This window comes from Gekko japonicus, unplaced genomic scaffold, assembly GCF_001447785.1.
Source record: "Gekko japonicus isolate JY-2015 unplaced genomic scaffold, Gekko_japonicus_V1.1 scaffold216, whole genome shotgun sequence".
NCBI classification, from domain to species: Eukaryota; Metazoa; Chordata; class Lepidosauria; order Squamata; family Gekkonidae; genus Gekko; species Gekko japonicus.
The window spans coordinates 409,549-432,526 of NW_015165240.1; the positions used below are offsets into that span (position 1 = coordinate 409,549).

A 22,978-nucleotide genomic window follows, 5' to 3' on the forward strand; every position below is an offset into this window, starting at 1 on the left:
ATCCCGAAGCGAAAAGAGCCCCCCCTCCATCACACACACCCCTCGGCAGAAAGAGGGATTTTTCCTTCCTTCCTTCCTTCCTTCCTTCCTTCCTTCCTTCCTTCCTTCCTTCCTTCCTTGTTCTCGCTATCTCTCTCTCTGCTATCTCTCTCTCTCTCTCTCTCTTTCCCAGCAAAGAAAACATTAATAGAAAATATTTTTTTAGGAATTCTCCCAAGAGGAGAGGCAGCTCGAAAGGTATCGATCCGGAGCCCCGGAAGCCTGCGGCAAACCGTCGCGAGGGTTCCGACTCCCCGGGCATCCTCTGCAAAACCATCCAGCCGTGGGCTGAAGGAGGCGAGGTGATACTGCAGGGCCTGCAGCGAGTCAGAGCCTTGGTGGGTTGAGCAGCCTGGGCACTCTCCCCCGTGGGTTCCTCGGGTGGGTGGGCAGTTCGCCAGCTGCAAGGCCCTGGTTGTTGGCCTCCTTCGTGGGATTGCCTGGAAACTGGGGGTGGGGGCTGTGCCTTTGGGGCCCAGCTCAGATGCACTGGGGGAGGTGGCTTGGGATGGAGGGGCCGGCCCCAGGGCTGCTCCAGATGTCCCTCCTCATCTCCTCCTCAACATTCTACCGCACCAGCCGCTCGAGAGACGGAGCAACGACAAAGTTTCCAGAATGCGCTGCTGGCCTTCCCCCCCTCCGCCCAATAAAACGACCTGCATCTCCCCCCCAGGCAACCCAGCCGGCCCCTGGTTGGAGCCATGTGGCCAGCCCGCCTCCCCTCCAGACTGCCGGTGCCACCCTGTATGGAGAGGGCTGCCCTGGGCCAGCGAGGCACAGCTGCTCTGCCCTCTCTTCTGCAGTGCGGAGTTATGGACTCCCTGGGAGGCCTGGGCAGGGACCGCAGTCAGAGGAAGAGAGAAGCAGTGGCGGCAGTGGCGGCGAGGGGGTCTTCTGGCCAGCAGGGAGGCAGCTGCACTCTGGCTGGGCACCACAGGGTTAGGGGCGCCTTTGGGCTACGAGCGGCCCCGCTGGCTCGAGCAGTGACGGCTTCGCTGTTTGTCTCCCCCCCACCACCTCAGGCACATGTTTTCTTCCGGGGTGCAAGGTGAAGTGAGCCAGAGGAAAGGGGCGTGCTGTGGAGCAGGTGCCCAGAAAGCCATGCTGGGGGCGGGCAGCAACAGTAGCAGGGGCCTCGCTGCGCCCCTGGGAGCTAGTTGGCCTAGAGGAAGAGCCGGCCCTGACTATGAGTCTCCCTTGGAGAGGAAGGCAGGGAATAAATGAAGTCAATACATAAATATTAACTTTTGAGAGAGAAGTTTTGGTATTAGGTAGAAGCATTTGAGCTCATAGTAAAAGTTGGTATGCTATGTAAGCATTAATGGTTTTTCAAAAAAAAACCCTGATATTCTGTGCGGTATATTCTCTGTTGGTATTTTTAAAGAAGTGTCTCCCCATGTATGTCCCCATGCACCAGCTATGAATTTCTGGTTGCCCGCTTCTTAGGGCTGTGGCAGGAGACCTCCCACTGGCAACCTTCCCTGTGTTTGCAGGAGAATAAAAATAATAATGTTAGCACCTAGGGATGCCAGTCCCCAAGTGGGGGTAGGGGATCCCACAAAATCGTGGCTTGCAGGGCAAGCACATGGGGCACTCGCTCTTTTCCAGCAGGGGTCACCTGCTCCTGCCCTGCAAGCCGCGAATTTGCAGTTTGCAGGGCAGGCATGCAGAGCACCTGCTCTTTTCAAGGGGGGGGGGTCATACGCATCTGCCCTGCAAGCTACAGATTCGCAGCTTGCAGAGCAGGCAAGCACGGCACCCACTTCCCCCCAACCATAAAGGGAAGGGGCCCTTTAAATGGTTGGGGGAAAGGAGGGGGGTGTGTGTGTGTGTGCATGGAACTGCATCCCTGATGAGATGACATCACTCTGCATGATGTCATTATGTTGGGATAGCCCCGCCTCTTTCCAGACCACCCCCAAATTTCCCCACTGGGGAGAAGATGGGACTTAGCAACCCTACTAGTGCCATGTATGCCATAACATCATGTTGCTCTAGGAATTGCTGGAATCTCTATCGTTTTACCACTAGGGTAAACCTGTATTCCATGATTCCTGGAGTGACATGACATCACTTCTGGTCTCCCCTCGAAGTGATGTCATGGTGTACATGATGCTGGTGCACCCATGTCTCTGCCCTATTGCCAGGTATGGCCTGGTAAACCTACATCTTCTAGCTGTGTCTGCTTGACATCCACTAGAAGCCATTCCATTGATTTAGTGGATCCTTATGAAATGGGGTCTGTGAGGAGATGAGGAGAGCACCATCTTTAGAAGTTTTTAGAAGCTACTGTAAGGCCATTTAATTTGTCGTTTAAGTTTCATGCATTTTTTGGGGACGGACTTAAATGGAATTTTACTGTATTTTGTACATTTTTAATTTTTGGAATTGTAAGCCACAAGGGTGTGTGTGGAATGGTATAGTATAGCCCTGTCTCATCTTGGAAACTAAGCTGGGTTGGTACTTGGATGGGAGAACACCAAGGAAGACTTTACAGAGGAAGAAAATAACAAACCACCTCTGCTTAATAACTAGCCTTGAAAATCCTATGGGGTCGCCATAACCTGGCTGTGAGTGGACAGCTCTTTATACACACACACAAACCACAAGGAAAAGATGAGGTATAAATATTTTCATAATACGTACCTCCATATGTAAGGAAAAAGAAGCAATGTTGTGTCTGCGTGACACAATTTCAGATGACAATGCCTGATTTGAATGCTTCTTCTCTCACAGCTCTCTAAAACTGATTGAAAATGCCAATGACATTATTATGATTGCACAATGGGGTCAGGAATTTACTTTCCAGAGAAATAAAAAAACCCCAAACCCTGCAATAGCCTGCAGCCAGAAACTGAAGCTAAATAAAATAGCAGTCAGGTATCATTATTTGTTTTTAGGGTTAGTGTTTTGCGAAATGAACAGTACTAGAAAAGAAGGCCTGGTGGCTTTTTGTAAGTGATTGGCTGACACAGAAGTGAAAACATGAACATAAACCAAATTTCCCTGGAGAGCACCTTTCTTTTGTAGAGATGACAAAAGGGCTAGTTCCATGGTGTTTCTGAGCTAAAACCAAGCAAAATCTGCCACAGAATCAAACACATTAAATGCCACTGGGCTCTAAATTTGTTCTATTATCAGTCAATAAAGAAAACCTTCCAGTTTTATGGCAACACGAGCTATAAAATACTCACAATATTTCCATTAAATTTGAGAAGGAAAATAATCATTTTAAAACAACTCTACAAATTATTGAACCTTGTAAAAATAGTCACCTTTGGAACTTTTTTCACAATGGAGATGTAACACAAACACATATTTAACATGTGCAAAGAGAGGGAAAGTAATAACAGAAAGCACACATGACACCATATATATGAGATACCAGCAAGGTATCAAAGCATCTCATCTTTATACAGGGATGCCAGCCTCCAGGTGGGACCTGGGGATCCCCCGGAATTATAGCTCATCTCCAGACTACAGAGATCCGTTACCCTGGAGAAAATGGACGCTTTGGAGAGTAGACTTTATGGCATTGTATGCAACTGAGGTCCCTGCCCTCCCCAGGCTCCATCCCCAACCTGGATCCCTCATGGCTGGTGAAAGCCAGTGGTGGAGGAATATGGGACCATCTGATGGACATTACCAACCTGTCCCTGGATTCAGGGGTCTATCCAGAGGGTCTAAAGAAGGCTGTGGTAATACCACGCTTGAAAAAGCCATCCTTGGATCCCTTTGATCTTTCCAATTATCCCCCAGTTTCGAACTTATCGTTCCCGGGCAAGGTAATTGAGAGAGCAGTAGCCGAGCAGCTCCAGCATTTCCTGAGTGATACATTGGCACTTGACCTGTTCCAGTCCGGTTTCTGCCCTGGCCATGGGACGGAGATGGCATTGGTCACTGGATCGAGGCAGTTCGGCACTGCTGTTATTGCTAGATCTTACAGCAGCATTCGACATGGTCAACCATGCCTTCTTGACCCATTGCCTTGCCAACATAGGAGTTCGTGGGGTGGTCTTTCGGTGGCTTTCCTCATTCCTCCACGGTCAGGGACAGAGGGTGGCACTAGGGGGTAGGGTGTCAACTAGGTTCCCCTTAATCTGTGGGGTACCTCAGGGGGAAATCCTCTCCCTGATGTTGTTTAACATCTACATGTGCCCCCTCACCCAGCTAGCATGGAGCTTTGGGCTGGGGTGTCATCAGTACGCTGATGACACCCAGCTGTATCTGCTGATGGGCAGCCACCCGGACTCTGTCTCACAAAATCTGGCCAAGTGCCTGGAGGCTGTAGTAGGATGGTTAAGGAAGAGTTGGCTGAAACTGAATCCAGCCAAGACAGAGGTTCTGTGACTGGGGGGGGGGAGACTCAGGATTGGGGTCCCAACTTCCTACTCTTGACGGTGCACCTCTAATACCATCACAAACCATCAAGAGTTTGGGCATGGTCCTGGATACCTCCTTATCCATGGAGATCCAGGTCACGAATGTTGCCAAGCTGGCATTCTACCAGCTGTGCTAGGCTAGGCAGCTGGCCCCTTACCTGTCTCGCCCTGACCTAGCCACAGTAATCCACACAACTTTTACTTCCAGACTGGATTCCTGTAACTCGTTTTATACTGGCCTGCCCTTGAGACTGATTCAGAAACTCCAACTGGTCCAGAATGCAGCAGTGCGGGTCCTGACTGGGGCACCACAGACCGCACATATTCAACCTGTGCTGTGCCAGCTGCCCTGACTCCCAGTGGAGTAACAGGTCAGGTTCAAGATTCTGGTATTGTCCTTTAAGGCCTTGAGTGGTCTGGGACCCACATATCTTTGGGACTGCCTCCTCTGGTATGTCTCCTGAAGAACTTTACACTGCGCTGGAAATAATCTACTTATGATCCCTAACCCTAAAGATGTCCAGCTGTCCTCAACCAGAACCACCTACCTGGTGGAACTCTCTGCCAAATTGGCATCCATGCCCTGCAGGACCTTATGCAGTTCTGCAGGACATGTAAGGCAGAGATGTTCTGCCAGGCTTTTGGTTGAGGACAGCAAAAGGTACCCTCTTTACCTGGCACTCCCCTCCCCCTACCTTGCTTTCTCCTGCTTGAGGGACGGTAATACATAATGTATCTACTTTGGTGCCATTTGATGTTCTTTTAACTTTAACTTAACTGTTTTACTTTTGGTCTCATATTGTTATATTGTATTTTTTGTTGTTAACCACCCTGAGCCTTGTGAACTCAGGGAAAAGTGGTATATAAACTGAAATTATAAATACATAAATAAACCCTACTGCCCCCATCTCCTGCTGGTGGCCAGGGGGGACCTTGGAAACCCTAATTTTGTATCATGCTGAAGTGCCTGAAACAGTACACACTCATAGTAAACCAAAACCCAGTATCACTCCATGTATGTGTCTGTGCCTACATTCTCATGTCCACAGGAAGGGTCTGATCTCCCCCTCCCCCCCCAAAGTGCTATCAGTTCATTAACCTTTTTCATAGGCAGCCATCTCAACAGCTGAAGAGATAGCAATGGCGGCTTTCAGGCCATCATCAGCAGTAGCATGGGGAGAACCAGCAGGTCTACATACTATCAAGTGGAAATAACCTGTTCCTGCCTCTTACACATGGATGGGCACCAACTGTCATCAGTGCTGATGAATAATGCAGGAAGTGCTAAGTGTTCAGTCTGTGACTGTTTCCATACTGTTCAAGAGACATTAAAACCAAAAGAATCTTTCCTAGCCGGATATCCAAATCTGGTTTGCGGTGACTCACTGAACAAGCAATGCATACAAAGAAGCCATGCTAAATGGATTAGTGTTGATATGAATGACACAAATACAAACTAGATGAAAATGCAATACACATTCTAATTCCAGTCTCACACAGTAAGAGTCTTTCATAATGATAGCATTAAGTCTTTAGACCAAGATGATATATATATATATTTAATAAATATATATAAAAACAAAACTCTAGGGTTTCTGGCATCATTGAACTGGCATTTTGCCTACATATCTGGTATTGCCTGTAGAATAATGAACTTTTAAAAGGCTTATTTTATTTTAAGTTTAAATAAAGTGGATGGTAGTGAATAAACATTGTCATAAAAGTGTATGTGATATTCAGACAGTAATCTTTTCCAACAGTCTACTACACCCTCCTCAATGCCTGTAAAAGTGTTCATGATATGTACTATATGCACTGAGAAGTATTTATATTCCTTCACATTAATCTCATGTTTGTTTATGGTTTAAATAAATGTCAAAGGCACGCTGATCATGTATAGGAGGCACACATTATGTTGAACAGAACAATATTTATTCCATATGATGCTAAGTGCCCATTTGGCAATCTGAACCTCACATTAAAATTGTATGTGTAATTACATACCACTAGATGCTGTGTTCTAATCACAGGGGCTTAATTAAGATGTTTATTTTAAGCAGTAAGGTTTTTTCGTTTACAATACAGCTTAAGATCATTTCAAAAATCAGCTGTATGTATTGGTGCCACCATCACCAGATGTACCATTCTAATGAATGTTCTTCTTGACTGTAGTGATTTGTGCAACTGTCTCAAGCTTTATTGTTCATGTCTTTTGAAATATTAAAAATTATTTTAAAAAATGAATGTTCTTCTGCAGAGAGAAATGAGAAAGGCCATACAGGATTGGGCAAAAACTGGGGATAGCCTGTCTAAGAACTACTGAGCCAGTTAGGCTGATGCCACGCTAAGTATTAAGCAGCAAACTAACATGCAGCATAATAGAGAAGGAGGAGGAGGAGGAGGAGGAGGAGGAGATTGGATTTAATACCCGCCTTTCACTCAGAATCTCAGAGCAGTTTACAATCTCCTTTCCATTTCCCTCCCTACTACAAACACATTGTGTGAGATAAGTGTGGCTCAGAGAGCTTTTTTGAGAACTGATCTTGAGAGAACAGCTCTGAGAGAACTTGTGAATGACCCAAGGTCACACCAGCAGCTGCATGTAAGTGGGGAATCAAAACCGGTTCTCCCAGATTAGAGTCCATGCTCTTAACCACTACACCAAACTGGCTCTCAATTGTTTCACAAAGGATATCATAGTGTTTGTGTCACCCAGCACTTCCCAGTGCATCAATATGGCTACTCCAATGGGAGCACCATGGGTACAAAACCATAGTCCATTAAGAACTGCATGATCTTATTGTCCTAGCAAGTTGAACACCAACCAGTTGCACTGACTCAAAAAGAGGAATCTAACACTACCTTCTCAGTATTTTGGCTGCTTTCTTCCATTTTCACTTCTTTGTGCTTCTGAATTGTTGTAGTGTGCTGTTTAAAATGTCTCCAGTGTTTCCAACAGTGCTGCACTTTTTCCCCTTGCCCTTTTTCACCACAAAATCTTCCTCAAACTTTTAAAAAATGTTCTAAGTTGAGCACTATAGCACTAGACCAATATAGTACTTCAGTGCTACAGCAGCACTATTGAGTTGCCTTGATACGACTTTGTTGGTCTAGTGCTGTAGTGCTCAACTTGGAACGTTAGAAAAAGTTTGAGGAAGATCACACAACAAAAAAGGGTGGGGGGAAAAGCATGGCACTGTTTGAAATGGCCAGATCATTTCAGAGATGGCTTATTAACAGAATGAAATTTGCTGTATGAAACCTCCATCCCTGTATTGCTTTACTCAGCACCAGGCCAACAATGAATAACATCCAATTTAGAATGGTAATGTGAAAGGGGCCTATCACTTAATCCAGTTCTGAAATAAATCTGAGTTAGTGTACTTATGTAGGCCTCCAGGAGGCTGGGGTTCAGCAGGGCAGGTCATGGGCAAGGTTGAAGAGAGGAATGAGGGTCTAGTCCAAATGTCAGGGGTTCCAAAGAGCAGGTATGCCAAGTCCAGTCTAAGGTCAAGGGATTCCGGCAGCAAGTCCAGAGTCAGAGGTTCCAGAAAAGCCGATGGTCCAGTCACAACAAGGTCAGTTGTTCAGTAGCAATGTATACTTGTTGCATCCTCAAAATTGCTGCTTCTCCTGGCTGATTTTATAGCCAAGTCTTAACAAGCTACACTCCCAGCCAATTCCTTGGCAATCATCCTGAAACTACTCATCCGTCTCGTCAGTTAACAGCTGATTACGGGCCATGAGTCTCACACTCCTCCTTCTTTCCTGCAACTCAGCTCTCCTCTGACAGTGTCAGTGCTGCAGGGGTGTGGGTGAGCTAGGTAGGCTGCGAGTGGTTTCTGAAGCCTTATTTACTGCTTCAGAGCTACAAGGCATTGGCTCAATTTCAGCTGTAAGCTGTGTCTTCTGCTTAGCTGGTAACCTGATCTCTTGTTTGTTGCTCTCCTCCTGGCTCAGAGGCAGCTGCAGCTGGTTGTTCAATTACTGGTGGGGGCCAGCTACAGGTAGCTCTTCGTCTGTGGAATCTGTGCTGTCACTGAGGACAGATTGAATTACAACAGTTATCTGTTTAACATTCCATACTGATAGGAACTTTTGAACGACGTGAAAGGGGCCTATCGCTTAATTCAGTACTGAAAGAAATCCAAGTTAGCTGCTTAACATTACATACCGATAGGAACTTTTGAACATGTAATTGAGATCTCATTAAAAAATTATCATGCATAATTGTCTTTGCTTGAGTAAGGCAGCAGTTCTCAACTTCCTGAGTGCTAGATCTGAGAATCTGAAATGATTGCTGTTCTGCATCATAACCAAATAAAGCTATTATTTTTCAGATATACAGCAAAATGATGATGACATCATGTCAAATCCTTTGTGTCTGAAGACTTTATTAGTAATTGCTGGTACTGGTATCTATTATACATTACCATATTAAACCTAAAGTATTACATGAAAACAATTATTAGTAAGTAAATTTAAGATGTCTGTGGTAAGCAACAGTGAAACTTATGCTCACATGACATCTCATGCATTGGCTTGGATCACAAGGATTCTGAATGGAGCAAAATTTATGAATAGACCATTTGCTCATCCCTTCTTTTTTTTTTAATTTCTCCCAACGAATCAGTCCAGAAGGTTGGGGGGACCTTGGGAATGATCCGTGATGTGGTACTGCAGTCGAAAGGAGAAATTGGTGTTTTGTGCACAGAACACTTGAGGGGTGTGGGAACCCAGTTTCCTACTGATTAGAATCATGCTCCAGGCTTCTATTTACAGAATTCTAAATAGATGAGAGGTCCAATCATGGATCTGTAACATTGCATCTAGTTTAAACCTTAGAAGCTTTGGCAGGGAAAGCAGGGTACAAAACAAACAAACAAATAAATAATGTTTCCATAAATGCAGTAAATATGAAACCAGTTGCTTCATCCATCATTCATAGTATGAGTTCTTAGGTTTACTAGGTACCCGCTAATGCAAGAAACTCCTGGTAATTCTTTCTGATGCCTACTGATGCTCTTCTGAGCAGTGGGTGGAAGCAGAATGTCAAATTGGGCCAGGAATGATCTTTGTTGCCATTAGATGACATCACTTCCAGCATGACCCTGAAGTACCAGCATCATACCAGGGCAACACTCCAGCACTCTCTCCAAAACTCGAGTGATAGAGCATTACTCTAGTGCAATGCTGGTACATCTGGGTTGGACCACACATCAAAGAAGATCACTGTCCCCCTGCAATAACTACCCGGTCCTCCATCTCCCACCTGTTGCCTGGTTCTTATTGGACTAAAACCAATAATTTGCCGGCCATAGAATGCAGTAATCATGTTTTTGATAACCTTAGCTCCTATGGTCTGGGGATAGATACAATTCCACTTAGTCACTAAGGACATTTCCTCAAGTGTTATCCGTCTCAAGTTCAATGCTTTTGAAAAAATGTTTTTTCCCCTGCATCCAACAGTATTGTGGTGCATTTGTGCACCTTCTGGGATTTCCTTAGCTTTTCTCTGATCTTTCTCAAATCTGCTTTGCTCTGAAGTTTTGGGAAATATCACAGTAAATCCTGGATGGTTGCTGTGTGGGTGGGAAAGTTTGGATTTTCTGGCCCACATGGCAGCTCCCCCCCCCCCAGGATATTTCATGTTTTTTAAAATCAACCCTAGAATATCATTATATCAATATTCTGTTGTAACAATAGGTGTAGCAGGTTCTCTGAATTCTCAAGTTTCATTTTTTAAAGAAGTAAGTTATTAGCCCCTTCCCTTGAAGACATAAAAGGGGAAAAAAAGACGTATCTTCACAAGGGAAGGAGTTAGAGACTGCAAGGACACCTACCACATGGAATTTCTCTTGCTGTTGTACTTTATCTGTGCCTGCACCAGCAACAAGGAAACCACAAAATCCCATCCCCATGTGGAAACTATTTAAGTATTGCCAGGAAAGAGCAAAGGTAATATTATTGGCTTCTTAAAGACCCCTTTCATTGCTGGTCTGCCTTGTTAATGCTGGTTCTATAGAAGATGCAAGAAAAAGAAATTATCAGGTGGTACATTTTGCCAGCTTTCCTGACCATCTCCCCCCCCCCTTCAAAAAAGGGATTTTAGAAAGCAATCCTGTACAGCCTTGCTTGGTGCTGGAGACTTCAGGATACTAAACTTCTCATGAAACAGCTATTTCATTTTTCATTTTAGCAATCTGAACATTGATCGTACAGCTCTGTTCACTGCTTGTTTCAGCAATAACATTGTTCTCCCTGGTTTTGTGGTTGGAAACAAATAATAATTGTATAAAAGAGAGTTAAGGTTTGTCCCCATTTCAAGCAAACTCACACATGCATTTTCAGATAAGTGGGGGTTTTTTTTACTTGACATGGTGCTAATTCAGAAGCAGAGTCTGCATATTTAAAATAAGCTTAAGTCCTTCTTCCATCGTCTCTGTCTTTAGTTTCTTTGCAAACAGAGCCTTTTATCACCAGTAGGTACCTTACTACTGCCTGCTCTGCTGGGAGAATGGGTTTAATGACTCATAAAATGCTTGCTTTTACTTATAGTAATGACTGCATTCCCTCCCTTTCTGAAAAAAGCCAGCAAAATATACAATCACAAAATGCTTGATGTGGACCCCTAGATGGCAGGATGGGACTATCCATTATATGTACCCCTATGGTGCAAGTGGTCTCTTGCTCACATGGTTTCCAGCACATTCTGGAAACACAGAAAACAGACTCAAAAATAATATATTTGGAAGAGGTTAGAAGAAAGATTTAGACACAAATAATTAGAATATTGCAATTTCCTATTTTACCCTTGGCATCATGAAACAATCTGTAGTATTTTGTTTTTCATTTCTGCTGCTGATGGTTTGTGTCGCAGTCTGCCACAAATAGTTCATCAGTACTCCAGGCAGTGTGATCACTAGTCTCACGAGGCACTGATCAACCAGAAAGATTGAAAAAAAGCACCCACACCATCTCTTCTAACATGCAGACCCTTCGTTCTTTTGCCTTTGTCAATTCTTTTTTATCCTTTAGCCTGTATTCTTCCAGCTACATGTGGTTCTCGGTGAGCTCTCATCTAGGCACTGATCACCTGCTTACTGCCAACAATACTAGATCATTGAGTGCCCAGCCTTGATTCGTATCCTCCCACACTCAATGGCACTGCTGTTCTGCAGTAGTATAAAGAATTCCTCATGATGATTTTTAATATTGTTCTTCCCTCTTTTACAAAGAAAAACATAGGACATTTTTGTTTGGAATCCTCTACTTGTTCCTGTACTCTATTTTTGCACATCCTTGACATCCTGTTAAGTAACCCTGTGCTAAACATATAAGTAGATTTTTTTTAGATTGGCGATGATTCGTTTTTCTAGGTATAAGTTGTATCTGTATGCATGATTGGTTATCCTCTGCAAACAACACTTGAGCTCACTGAAGACTCTGTTTTGTTTACATGTTGAACCAGAAGTTAAAGTGAACTGGTCAAGAGCTTTCAACTACCTTTCTTCTTACTCTAAGTGAATATGTGAACAACAGTTGAGTTGTCTTCTCTGGTATGTGAAGATCACAGTTCCATACAGAAACACAGTGAACTGTGAATGATCGAAGATAGGTCAAAAGAGTATGAACACCCTGGGATTCCTCATTCATGTAGACAAGAGAACTTAAAGGTAGACATATTGTTGCCAAAAGCTTTTGTGGAGTAGAAACCACCTCATCAGATATATGAGATGAATCATCTGTCAGCAGACTGGTACATGTGCATGCACAAACACATACAGAGATAGAGAGAGAGGTGGAAAAAAAATGTAAACAAGAACTCCTGACTCCTCAGTGTCAGTTATTCTCTTCCATGAACATAAGGGCATAGAAAAAGCCTTGCTGGATCAGACCCACCGTCTCTCTCATCCAACTGACAGCTCATACAAACGCACCTGGGTGTCATACGACTATGAGATAAAGTGTGATGCAGGAATGACTTGCACCTGTGTTCAGCTGTCAAGTCAGACATGCACACACGGAGAATGGCACAGAAGGCTGTGTTTCCGGCCGTACAACTTGGAACTTGAACTTTTTGTCACAGGAATGAGTTCATACTGGAAGCAGCCCTGAGGTGTCATTATCTGTACTGCCTTAGAACCTGATGATGAAAAAGATACGGTCTTTCTCATTTTTCCATAGGTGGCTAAATCCTTTTCTGGGAATGCAGAGTGAAGCAGCTAATTAGCAAGGATGCTGAGACAGTGGGAATTTTGCCAAAGCTGAGGTGTGTCATCTTTTCCACTCCTGGACTCTGTTGCTCTAGGGCTGAAGCAGGGCTTTGTGACAGAATCATGATAAAATCACTTTTGTCTTTATACACCAATTGTAGCTCTGCAGGGGAATAAAGATAGCTGGCCAACAGGGGCTCTGTATCCTTAGTCAGTATTGGCAGCTTTTCTAATTACCCTCTCCCAACCGCTCAATTATTTGTTGTATCTTCCAAATGTATCACCAACGTTTTATTTATTCATGCACATTTTAATTAAGAAATCAAAGTCTAATTTTAAAAATATGGTGAGCAATATTTTTCATCAGATTTATTTTAACACTTGAAAGAATATGTCAGTGAATTCCTTATTGTCAGCTAATTGAATTATAAAAAGAATTATGCGCAGAGGATGATGTTGCAAACTGCTACAGCTCCCCGAACACAGACACACATACCACCCTGAAATAAATAACTGATTCCTGTAGACAAAATCTTGCACACATCACTTATTTACTTGTTACTTAACTGTGCATATCACAGTTGCTCATCTGAACACCAACAGCCTGTTCAAATTCAAAGTCCACCAAATGGTTAGGGAGGATAAGGCCTAAGGCATCCTCACATCCCTTGATATAGGAACTGCCCACATGATGCATATGTCAGCAATTGGTCACATGTGAAAGAACATTTCTAACTTGGGGCCAACATACATCTGACTTTCAGCTTTTGTAAGTTTGTACTATGAATTAATGCCATTTATTAACACAATGGATATTTATGCAGGACCTGTTTACAGCAATGGATGCCCACTGAAAGATTCAAAAAGGTACTTTGGTTCTCCATGTGCCCTGTACTTTCACTATACAGGACATGCTGATGAAAACAGTGTCGTGGATCAAGCCCTGCCTCCCAGAAGTTCCTTGCTTAATTCATTGGTGGATAAAGGCAAGCCTTTGTGGTGAAGAAACCATTTCCCACAGGATGTTGTGGCTTATATCCTGGCTACCCTCAGTACAAGTCAGATCCACGTTCCGTGGCCATGTGTGAACCAGCCCTGAGACTCATATCCATCCTGGTCTGGTACAGCATTATTTTATTCATATTCACATTGCACTCTGGTTAACCCAACATGAAAAATGTTTAAGCCAAATGGGTGGGAGGGGGATCACTTCAAAACAAGCTACAACCAAATGAAACAAACTGAGAAAGTGTCTACAACATTGTAACTGGCAAGAGTCACAATCCTTTTGAACAGCCTGCATCAGGAACACTGCTGCAGTTTTGTGTTCTTCAGGATAGAGGAAAGAACAACCCAAACACGAATATTTATCACCCTTTTGCTTGACTTACGGTTAAGAAGAAGGCTAGCATTGGTTGTGCCTAGTTTGTTGGCAGCGACACATGTATAGTTGCCAAAATGCTCCTCTGTCACATTGTTGACATTTAAAAGTGATCTTGAACTATAGCTTTTAATAGTAATCCCTTGTTGTCCGTTGATCAGTCTAAAAGGGGAAACAAAAAGGAAGACAGTACCTATTAGACACCACAGATCAAGCTGTTTGCTTTTGGGTCTGATCACCTTGCAATACCTGAATGAGATTTTTCCAGAATGGAAAGGAAAAAGAATGTGATCATAACAAAGTTAAGTAGTGCTGGCAGTGTCTTACTTGGGGAATATGTTACTGCCATACTGTCCCAATAGTTGTAATTTAAAACACAAGGAAGCAATGCTGCTGTACCAAACCACATTCACAAACCACTTTAAAATTAAAAGAAATGTAAATAGTGGATTGATGGGGAAAAGTGCTTGAGGACAAGTGCCTGAGAGATCCCACTGCCTCTGGGAGGATGCTGCAGATGGAATGCTGGTTTATGGCCAATTTGCTGCACAAAACTAGGCCCAAAATTAGAGGGCTTGCTTTCTTTCACTACCAAATGTCAGGGAGCAAACCAAGATGTGGGTGATATAACTACATCAGGGAGAAAGCCGGAGGTGAAAAAAAGGCAGATGACAGACACACAGACCAGGAAAGATTCAGGGAGAGCCAAGGCCGAGCAAGACAACAAGCAGAGTCTTGGCACAGCAAAGGAGCACTATGTAGTAGATGCTGAACTAGCCTGCAGCAGCAGAGTCCTCTTTCTTCCTTTCATGGGAGGCTAGGGTAGAAAAGACATCTTTATCCTTAAAACTGCATATACTATTAATTACAAACCTTTTCCATTCATCATCATCACCACCACCATCATCCTCAGGGAATCAAGTACCAGAGACTGTGATCGTACCAAGAACCATATGGATGATTCCCCAGCACAAATGGGATTTAAATGCAATGTTCGGGCCAAGGCACTATAGAGTTGTGTCTTAGGTCAGATTAAATGTCCTCTCTTCCATCACATAACCTTCTATCAATTTATTAGGTTCTACTGCAGTCCTTTTTTGTAAAGGTCAGCAATTATTTAATCAACCCACATGCCTGTTTTGAATATGCAGCATGTTTGGCTCCCAAGATTAACATGCCTTTGCACATCATTTCATGCTGATCCTAACCCTGAACCAGTACTGATGCCAGTACTGGTACTAAGTTTTCTTGCTTCCATTGCTGTTGCAAATCTTTATTTTTTTCTAATGGCTTTGGTTCTTCCCATTAGCATTCCTCCGAATGCTAAGAGTATGTATTCAAAATTCCGAATGCAAAATTCCGAATGCAAAGAGTATGTATTCAAAATTCTTCCTATGTACATCCAAAATAACATTTCAGTTCATGACAGACACTCCAAATAGATGCAACTAATCCACTGTCTTTGGTTTCATCTTCAGATTTGCCCACCAAAAGAGCAGCTAATATAAATCAAAGTTAAAGGAAAGAAAGCAGTTGGACACATTTCAATCTACACAGAAATCCAAGGTATGATATATGATGAGCAGCCCTGTTTACTCAGCAGAAAGTCCCACTATAATAAGCATGGCTTGTTTTGAGATGGGTGTGTAAACAATTCCATGCTAAACCTGAAAAAGTAAAGGATTATAATATCTTTGAACAAGATGTCAGCAACATATGTTTCCCATAGCATGCTCACTTTTTCTCACCTCCTGGACTTAAGGAATATATGTAAACTCTGTTATATTTCTATCCTTAAAAGGACAGTCACTCTCTCTTATCACAGGGCAAAAAATCTAGCAGGAATAAAGCAGTACTTTCCGCTTTAGTGCCTGCCCTCATTTCCCCCCCCCCTATTTTTTACAGATGGCTTGTAATGTTTTGTGCCAGTAGGAATGCATCTTTCTAGGAGCAAAAATATGGCAGATTCCATGTGAAGTCACCCCCCCCCCCGGTAGTCATGCTGCTGGTGTGATTGGTGCTGAATTCACACTTGCAACACAGATTTCACATGGCACAGGAAGGTTAATTGAATTTTTCCACCTTTGTTAACCATGGTTTCTGTTTCACACCAGATGAGGATTGCTTCACTCTCCTCCTGCCACTGTCATGCTGCCCTCATGATTCTCTCCTCACTTAAAAAAAATTGGGTGCATGAGTAGTGCTGCTCAGGAATAGCATAATAGTGCCACCAAGTGCTGCTCAAGAATAGCATAAAAGTGCTGCCAAGTCATAGCCATCTCATGGCAACCCCAGCAAAGGCTTTCAAATGAGAAGCAGAGGTGGTTTGCCATTGCCTTGCTCTGAAGAGTCTTCCGTGGTGGTCTCCTTTCCAAGTACCCACCCTGCTTAGCATGAGAAACCCAATGAGATCAGGCTACCCCATGCTGCCTTCCCTTCCACCTCAATATTACACATTTAAAAAAACCCTGCGGATTTGCATAGTGCTGTTCCAGAATAGAACAACACTTAAACCCTTTGGTAATGCTGCTAACTGCTGCAAGGTGTATACATTGAAAATGGTCTACTAAATGGTCTACTCCTCGGAGGAAGGGGAGAGAGAGCACTTCAGGGACTTTTCAAATGATAATCTAGACAGCAGAGGAAAAATGCTTGCTACTCGCATTGCCCTATGTAGTAACTGACTTGGGTATGTAAGTAGCCTTGACCTGGGTAGCCCAGGTTCATCTGATCTTATAAGCTCTCAGAAGCTAAGCAGGGTTGGCCCTGTTAAATACTGGGATGAGAGACCACCAAGGAAATCCAGGATCTCAACACAGAGGTAAGCAATAGCACACCATTTCTGAATGAAGCTTGCCTTGAAAAACCTACAATTTGATGGCAAAACAAACAAACATGACATTGCCCTGACCCCCTCCCTTCAGAAGGGGGTGAAGGGGCTGTTTCCTTTCACTCCAATACAAGGTATACCTTCCCATATAGGCACATAAAAAGGATCATCTCAACAATGTCACCCTGGATTCCCCCCCCCTTTCAGATTGAGGAGAGCACAAACAGAGTTGCTGAAATGGGGGGCGGGGTTCTGTGCTGAATCAGCCTATATTAGAAAACTGAGTACACTGAAACCTGGGCCTTGGATCCCATGGTAAATCACTGATGATGGAAGGGATTTCTATTAGTGAAGCGGGACTGTCTTACCTCACCACCTCCTGTTGCAGTCCAAAATGAGGGATGCCAGCCTCCAGGCCCCCAGGATTACAGCTCCCCTTCAGACTATAGGGGTCAGTTCCCCTGGAGAAAATGGATACTTTGGAGGGCATACTCTGTGGCATTGTACTCCACTGAGGTCTCTGTCCTCCCCAGGCTCCATCAGCAAATCTCCAGAAGTTTCCCAGCCTGGATCTGCCAAACCTACCTTCCCATCCCCTGCCAGTGGCCAGGGAGGACCTGACAACCCTACCCCAAATGCTGCTCCTGGAGGACAGGGGACCTCATTCTCAGAACAGCATAAGGGGGGATTTGGAGATCTTCAGTAGAAGGGGTAACTGACAAAAGAAACAACATGGAATGAAACAGTGATATTAACTCATCTTGACTTAACATGTACAAAGCACTATTCAAGGGCACAAAGAAACTAGTAAGTGTGAAGTGACCTTGCCTATGGAGGACAGAGAAATTGCTAGGACAAGTTAATATACTCCTTCATATAACATCTTCTCCCTTACAACTTGGTTTGATCCAGGAGGTCTCCTTCTCCTCTTTTCTTATTTAGACTTCCTCCCTTGTGGATATTTAAAATATACCTCCACTTCTTGCCCTTCTCTAGTTGGTTTGCTCTAAATTTCAGCAGCTGTGCCATCCTTTTGCCCCAGGCACCCATTCAAAGAAGATAAGAGACAAGAGCTCAGGTTTAACTACTTTACTTAAATAATTAATCAATCATATATTAAATGGGCAGCTACGCTAAGGCAGATTGCCTGTGGCTGTCTTTTCTGACAGACCCACTGTAACTCCAGACACATCCAACATCTTCTGCCAGCTTTGTTTATCATTGTCTGTACACAGTGTGCCAAGAGATGCCCAGACCCACCACCCTCACCTGATGTGCTGCACAGCCACTACCAGGTTTGGGAAAATGTTGGTCAGTACCAAGGGCCACTCCTTCCTAGCTGCACCCCACCACACAGTCAGTGATACACTGTTCTGGACATACCCACTAAAACTTGGATGTTTCCGGGTGCTTGCCAATCATCCCTATCGTGATCAGCCCACCCAATCCCTGCCAAACTAGTTATGGCCTACACAGTCCATTACCAGGCCTGTTTAACAGATCTTCACCCTGGCAACACAAAGCAGGGGGAAAAGGCACCTTCCACAGCCAATTAGAGGGAACCCAAAAAATTCCTGCTTGGCTTCCAGTGGTGACTGGCTAATCCTATGATTCCTAAAGGGAGGGTGGGTGGGCTGGAGCCAACAGCAAAAGCTTGCTCTGAGGAGGCACAGCCAAATAGATCAAAACCAAAGGAACCTCCCCATTGGCTGCCAATATATTTTAATTACCCAATGAGGCTTTGTGCCTCCTTTGACTCCTAGTGGGCCAGGGCAAACTGCTCCCCAGCAATAATGCTGAAAATTCTAAATTTACTCAAATGTAAGGAAACTCCAGATGTGAATTTCATGATAGCTGGAAGATTGACATGACATTGTACAAGATTCCCTAGCACAAAGAACTCTAGGAAGGGATGGAGCAGCAATGGATGCCTGTCTTGGCCAATCCAAACATTCCTGTTTTGGAACCATTTATTACCAGGGCGCACGTAACCACATTCAGATATAGGAGAAGCCTAGTTAAATGTGAAAATACTTAGCTATGCTTGATTACTCAGAGAATTGCTTATATTTCATTCTGAAAGCAGAACTCTTGCTTATAGAAACAAGTTACCATTTAATTTTGATATATGGAGGCAACACATCATAAATCCAGCAGAGAGATGCAATTTTTCCCCAGCATTCAGCCTCAAAATTCACATCTATCATTATTAATGGTATAGCTGCATACTGATGATTTAATATTTTACATTACATTAATGCTTCTATTTTTTATTTAATCACTACACAGTTCTGCATATAAAATAGATTTTCATATAAACATAGGTTCCCAAAGCAATAAGCTGCACACTAAAAAAATTTTAAAAAATGAATGGTCCTTTTCAAAATCCAAAAAGAAATGGGCTATTTCTGCATTTGGCAAATGAACATTTGCCCCTCTGTGCATTTTAATTTTGAACAAGTTTTCTAGCCACTTCAACCCTATTTAATCCACTATGTGATTCACTTCATCTACTTCAGTTTCAGTGACATCATTCTCATGATATCAATATTATTTCATTCATGAATGCGGAAATAATACTTTCCTGGGAGTAAGCAACATTGAATAAAATGGGACTCGTGTTCATGTAGATTTGCTTACAGTTGCTCCCTACATGCACTTTATTTTACAGAGCCAGTGTGGTGCAGTGGTTAGAGGGTTGGACTAGGATCTGGGAGAGCCAGGTCTGAATCTTCACTCTGCCCTGGAAGCGTGCTGTGTGACCTTGGGCCAGCCACAGACTCTCCGCCTAACATAGCTCACAGGGTTGTTGTGAGGATAAAATGGAGGAGAGGAGAAAGCTGGTTTGGGTCCTCATTAGGGAGAAAAATAGGGCATAAATGAAGCAAATAAATAATTTTTCATTATTGTGGCACACCACCCATCCTAGAGTACACAAATATGTGATGTGATAAATTCACAAACATTGAATTGTAATCTATGAATTCAGGAATTCTCCACAGCAAGCAGTGGCTTTATGAATAATGATGAGACAAACACAATAGAGAATGATGATTTTATTTGGATCTGTTACATACTTTTTCACAATTGTTGGTTAAACCTATTTCTAAAGGCTAATTAATGTGATCAGAAACATTCAGGCATTATTTAACCAGAATTGTCACAGTAAGACAGCTCATACTTTTGTGGCAATTTACACATAGCTTGGGTTACAGACTGTATACTGTACTGCTATGTATACTTTGTATAGGTTCCTACTACATAATTTTTGCATCAAATGTGTCATTTTAATACTTATGCTTTGCTTCACCATTGTTTTTGTTCTTGAGTCGGTTTTAACAAGTCAAATCCTACTGCATTGTCTAACAGATCTCCCATCCTGTTGATTATTTGACCTGTTTTGTGTAATCCACCTTGAGTCCCAGTGAGGACGGCAGACTATAAATATTTTAATTAAATAAATAAATAATGGTGGAGGAAATTGTAAATGTTTTTCCCTCGAAGTGCTAGTTTTCAACATGGAGTTCTTTTTAGCACAAGAAAGAGAATTCAAAAATTCAGTTTCTCTCCTTAAAGTCAGAAGACATACTTTCACACTGCACTTTGTGTATAATGACCCTTTGCTGCTCCTTAGACCACTGTGTACATGAAATAAATTTGAACATCTGTTCTCTGTTGTGTATCTGAAATAATGATTGCCCTGTTCAATAAAGGACAGTTTCTCATCCCAAATTAAAACTCTTGAGTCCCAGAGGCCCTTAATTATACTCACTTTGGCTCACCTCAGCCTCTAACTCTTTTTTTTCAAAAAGGTGCTTGCTATATGCGTATAAGCTACAATATATGAATACATTGTGCATAAAACAGAAGTGCCCCTCATCTTTCTGAAGAAATGCTTTTCAAAGTCACATTTAGGGAATTACTGACATTTCAGAGAAAACATTTTGTGTGTGTCTTTTTGTTTTTGTCACTGTGTTTCATCACAGGAACTAAGGATTAAACTCTTACTCCCGAGATAATAGGCAAGAATGGAGAACATCGTACATCAGCTTGAGCCTGAAGGAATATCTATCTTTAGTCTCATATTTGAATACATTAATGATATTACAATGTATTAGAACAGTATCATGGTTTGAGTCTTTCATTAGGCTCTTTGAAATGTACATCATGTTTGTTTCATAAATTTTAATGGAATGAAGGGGGCTGGATCCTACCACTCTGCTCAGCTAAGTGAGGTAACTTCCTTTGGAGAAAGAGGTTCTGGTGGAAACCCCCTGGAGTTCCCCACTTAGTTGAGTATAACGGCAGGGATTTAACTCAACATTTTTTAGTCAACGCTTTTAGGGAGCATCTCACATGAAGCCTAATTTGAAAAAAAGAATGTTTTGATGCTTAAATTTAGGCTGTGCAGAGCATAAATATTATTTCTACAGAACTTGTAATTATATAAGCTTGCTTCACAGTCTTCACAAATTAGTTTGAGATACACCTGTATTACAACAGAAAACTGGTTTTGATAGTTTCACTATGTATATTAAGGTAGGCCTTCTAGAAATGATATTTGTAGGCTAATATAATTGGAAGAGAAGAGCAATGCAGGTCTGACTGGCTGCTTCCTGAGATAACAATTAAAAACAACAACACTATGCAGAATCCAGAGAAAGGCATCCAAATTTCAGAAAGAACGTGGATATGCTCTAGAAACTTACTTTCTTTCTCCTTTGTACCATTCGAAGGCTGGAGAAGGAACACCCGCACTTTCGCATCTGATGAATCCAGCCCCTCCAAGTGTCACACCGCTGGCTTTTATTTCCTGAATGGTTGGAGCAACTATAAAGACACATAAAGGTTGATTAGTGAATACGTTTTTATATACATATTCATGTAACACTTCTTAGTCTCCAGGGCCAACTTTTATACTTAAAAAAAACCCTGTAAAGTAAGTCAATATTATTTTCTATGGATAAGCAAATGTTTTCTATGTTGCTGATTTCAAAAATTTATTTGCATATTTTGTCAGTATTTGATTCTTCAGCTTTCATTGGTGGTTTTGGAGGTTTGTTTCCCATGTGTACACATGGTATGGTCTTCATTTTGTATTTATATGTGCAAAGTATCCCACTTATATGTATACTATGTGTGTGTATACATTTGTTTATGTGAGGTTGATTTCTTGATGCCCAAGCAACACTTAAAAATGCATACGTTTTATGGACAGAACATGGGATGAGGAAACAAAAAGTGGGATCAATTTGCACAAAGAAAAAAAAAGTTAATTATTTTATTAGTACCTGAGACTTCTTTGTAACAAAGTAACAATCTACTTTCAGAAGACTCTTCTGGACATAAATAATTGTTTCCCATAATGCAGTACCTATAAATTAACTTGCATAACGTAAGATTACATAAGCATTGCTAGAGACTCAATACCTATGTGGTAAAGACTTCAAAGAAGGGAGCTGCTGCAGGGGAAAGGGAAAAGAACTAGCCAATAGTGAGGACTGTGATTTTTCCTGTAGTTTAATGAGATCATAGCCTGAGGTTTTGCAAGTCTTTCAGTGAGAAGTGGGAACTGGTTCTCAGTGAGGCTTGATCCACCCAGCTCTAAGACCAATCCAGGCAGGCAGGCAGGCATCTGTTTGGACAGAGGAACAAACTGAGTTTTAACTGGTCACTTTTATGGGTGCCAGGGAAGAATCTATATGTCAATCCTGACTGACTCTTGGCCTGGCTCCCCACCCCTTAGGGAGTTCCTTCTTCCAGGTACAAATTTTGAGTTCTGTTATTTGATGAACTTTAACTATTAATTAGGAATGGGCATACACATAAAAAAGGCAGTTTGGGATTCAAGACAGCCTCCAAAACAAACTCTGAACTGAAAGAACTCCACCCAAACTGAACCAGTCCAGTAAGTTCGGTTCCCCCCTTCTCACAGCTGGGAGAAAGGGGGGAAGGAATAAAAACTGTGGCTCACCATGGCTAGGAGAATGGGGAGGAGATCACCCAGGAAAGGACTTCCTTTCCCCCTTTCTCCTGGCCACAGCTTGCAGCAGCCAGGAAAAGGGGGGCAGGGACTACCCAGGAAGGAGCTTAATTTAATCCTTCATTTTTTCTCTCCCTCCCCCCCCCC

General features: G+C 42.8%; 1 protein-coding gene across 1 annotated transcript in view; it reads right to left on the reverse strand.

Moving 5' to 3' along the window:
- Positions 1–22,978, reverse strand: part of NEGR1 (neuronal growth regulator 1) — a 914,174-nt gene that overhangs the window by 160,462 nt on the left and 730,734 nt on the right. The window contains exons 5-6 of the mRNA XM_015410018.1: positions 21,558–21,678; positions 14,029–14,180 (exon numbers count right to left, since the gene is read on the reverse strand). Of these exons, the coding sequence (XP_015265504.1) occupies positions 14,029–14,180; positions 21,558–21,678 (273 nt within the window). The remainder of the gene's footprint in view (positions 1–14,028; positions 14,181–21,557; positions 21,679–22,978) is intronic.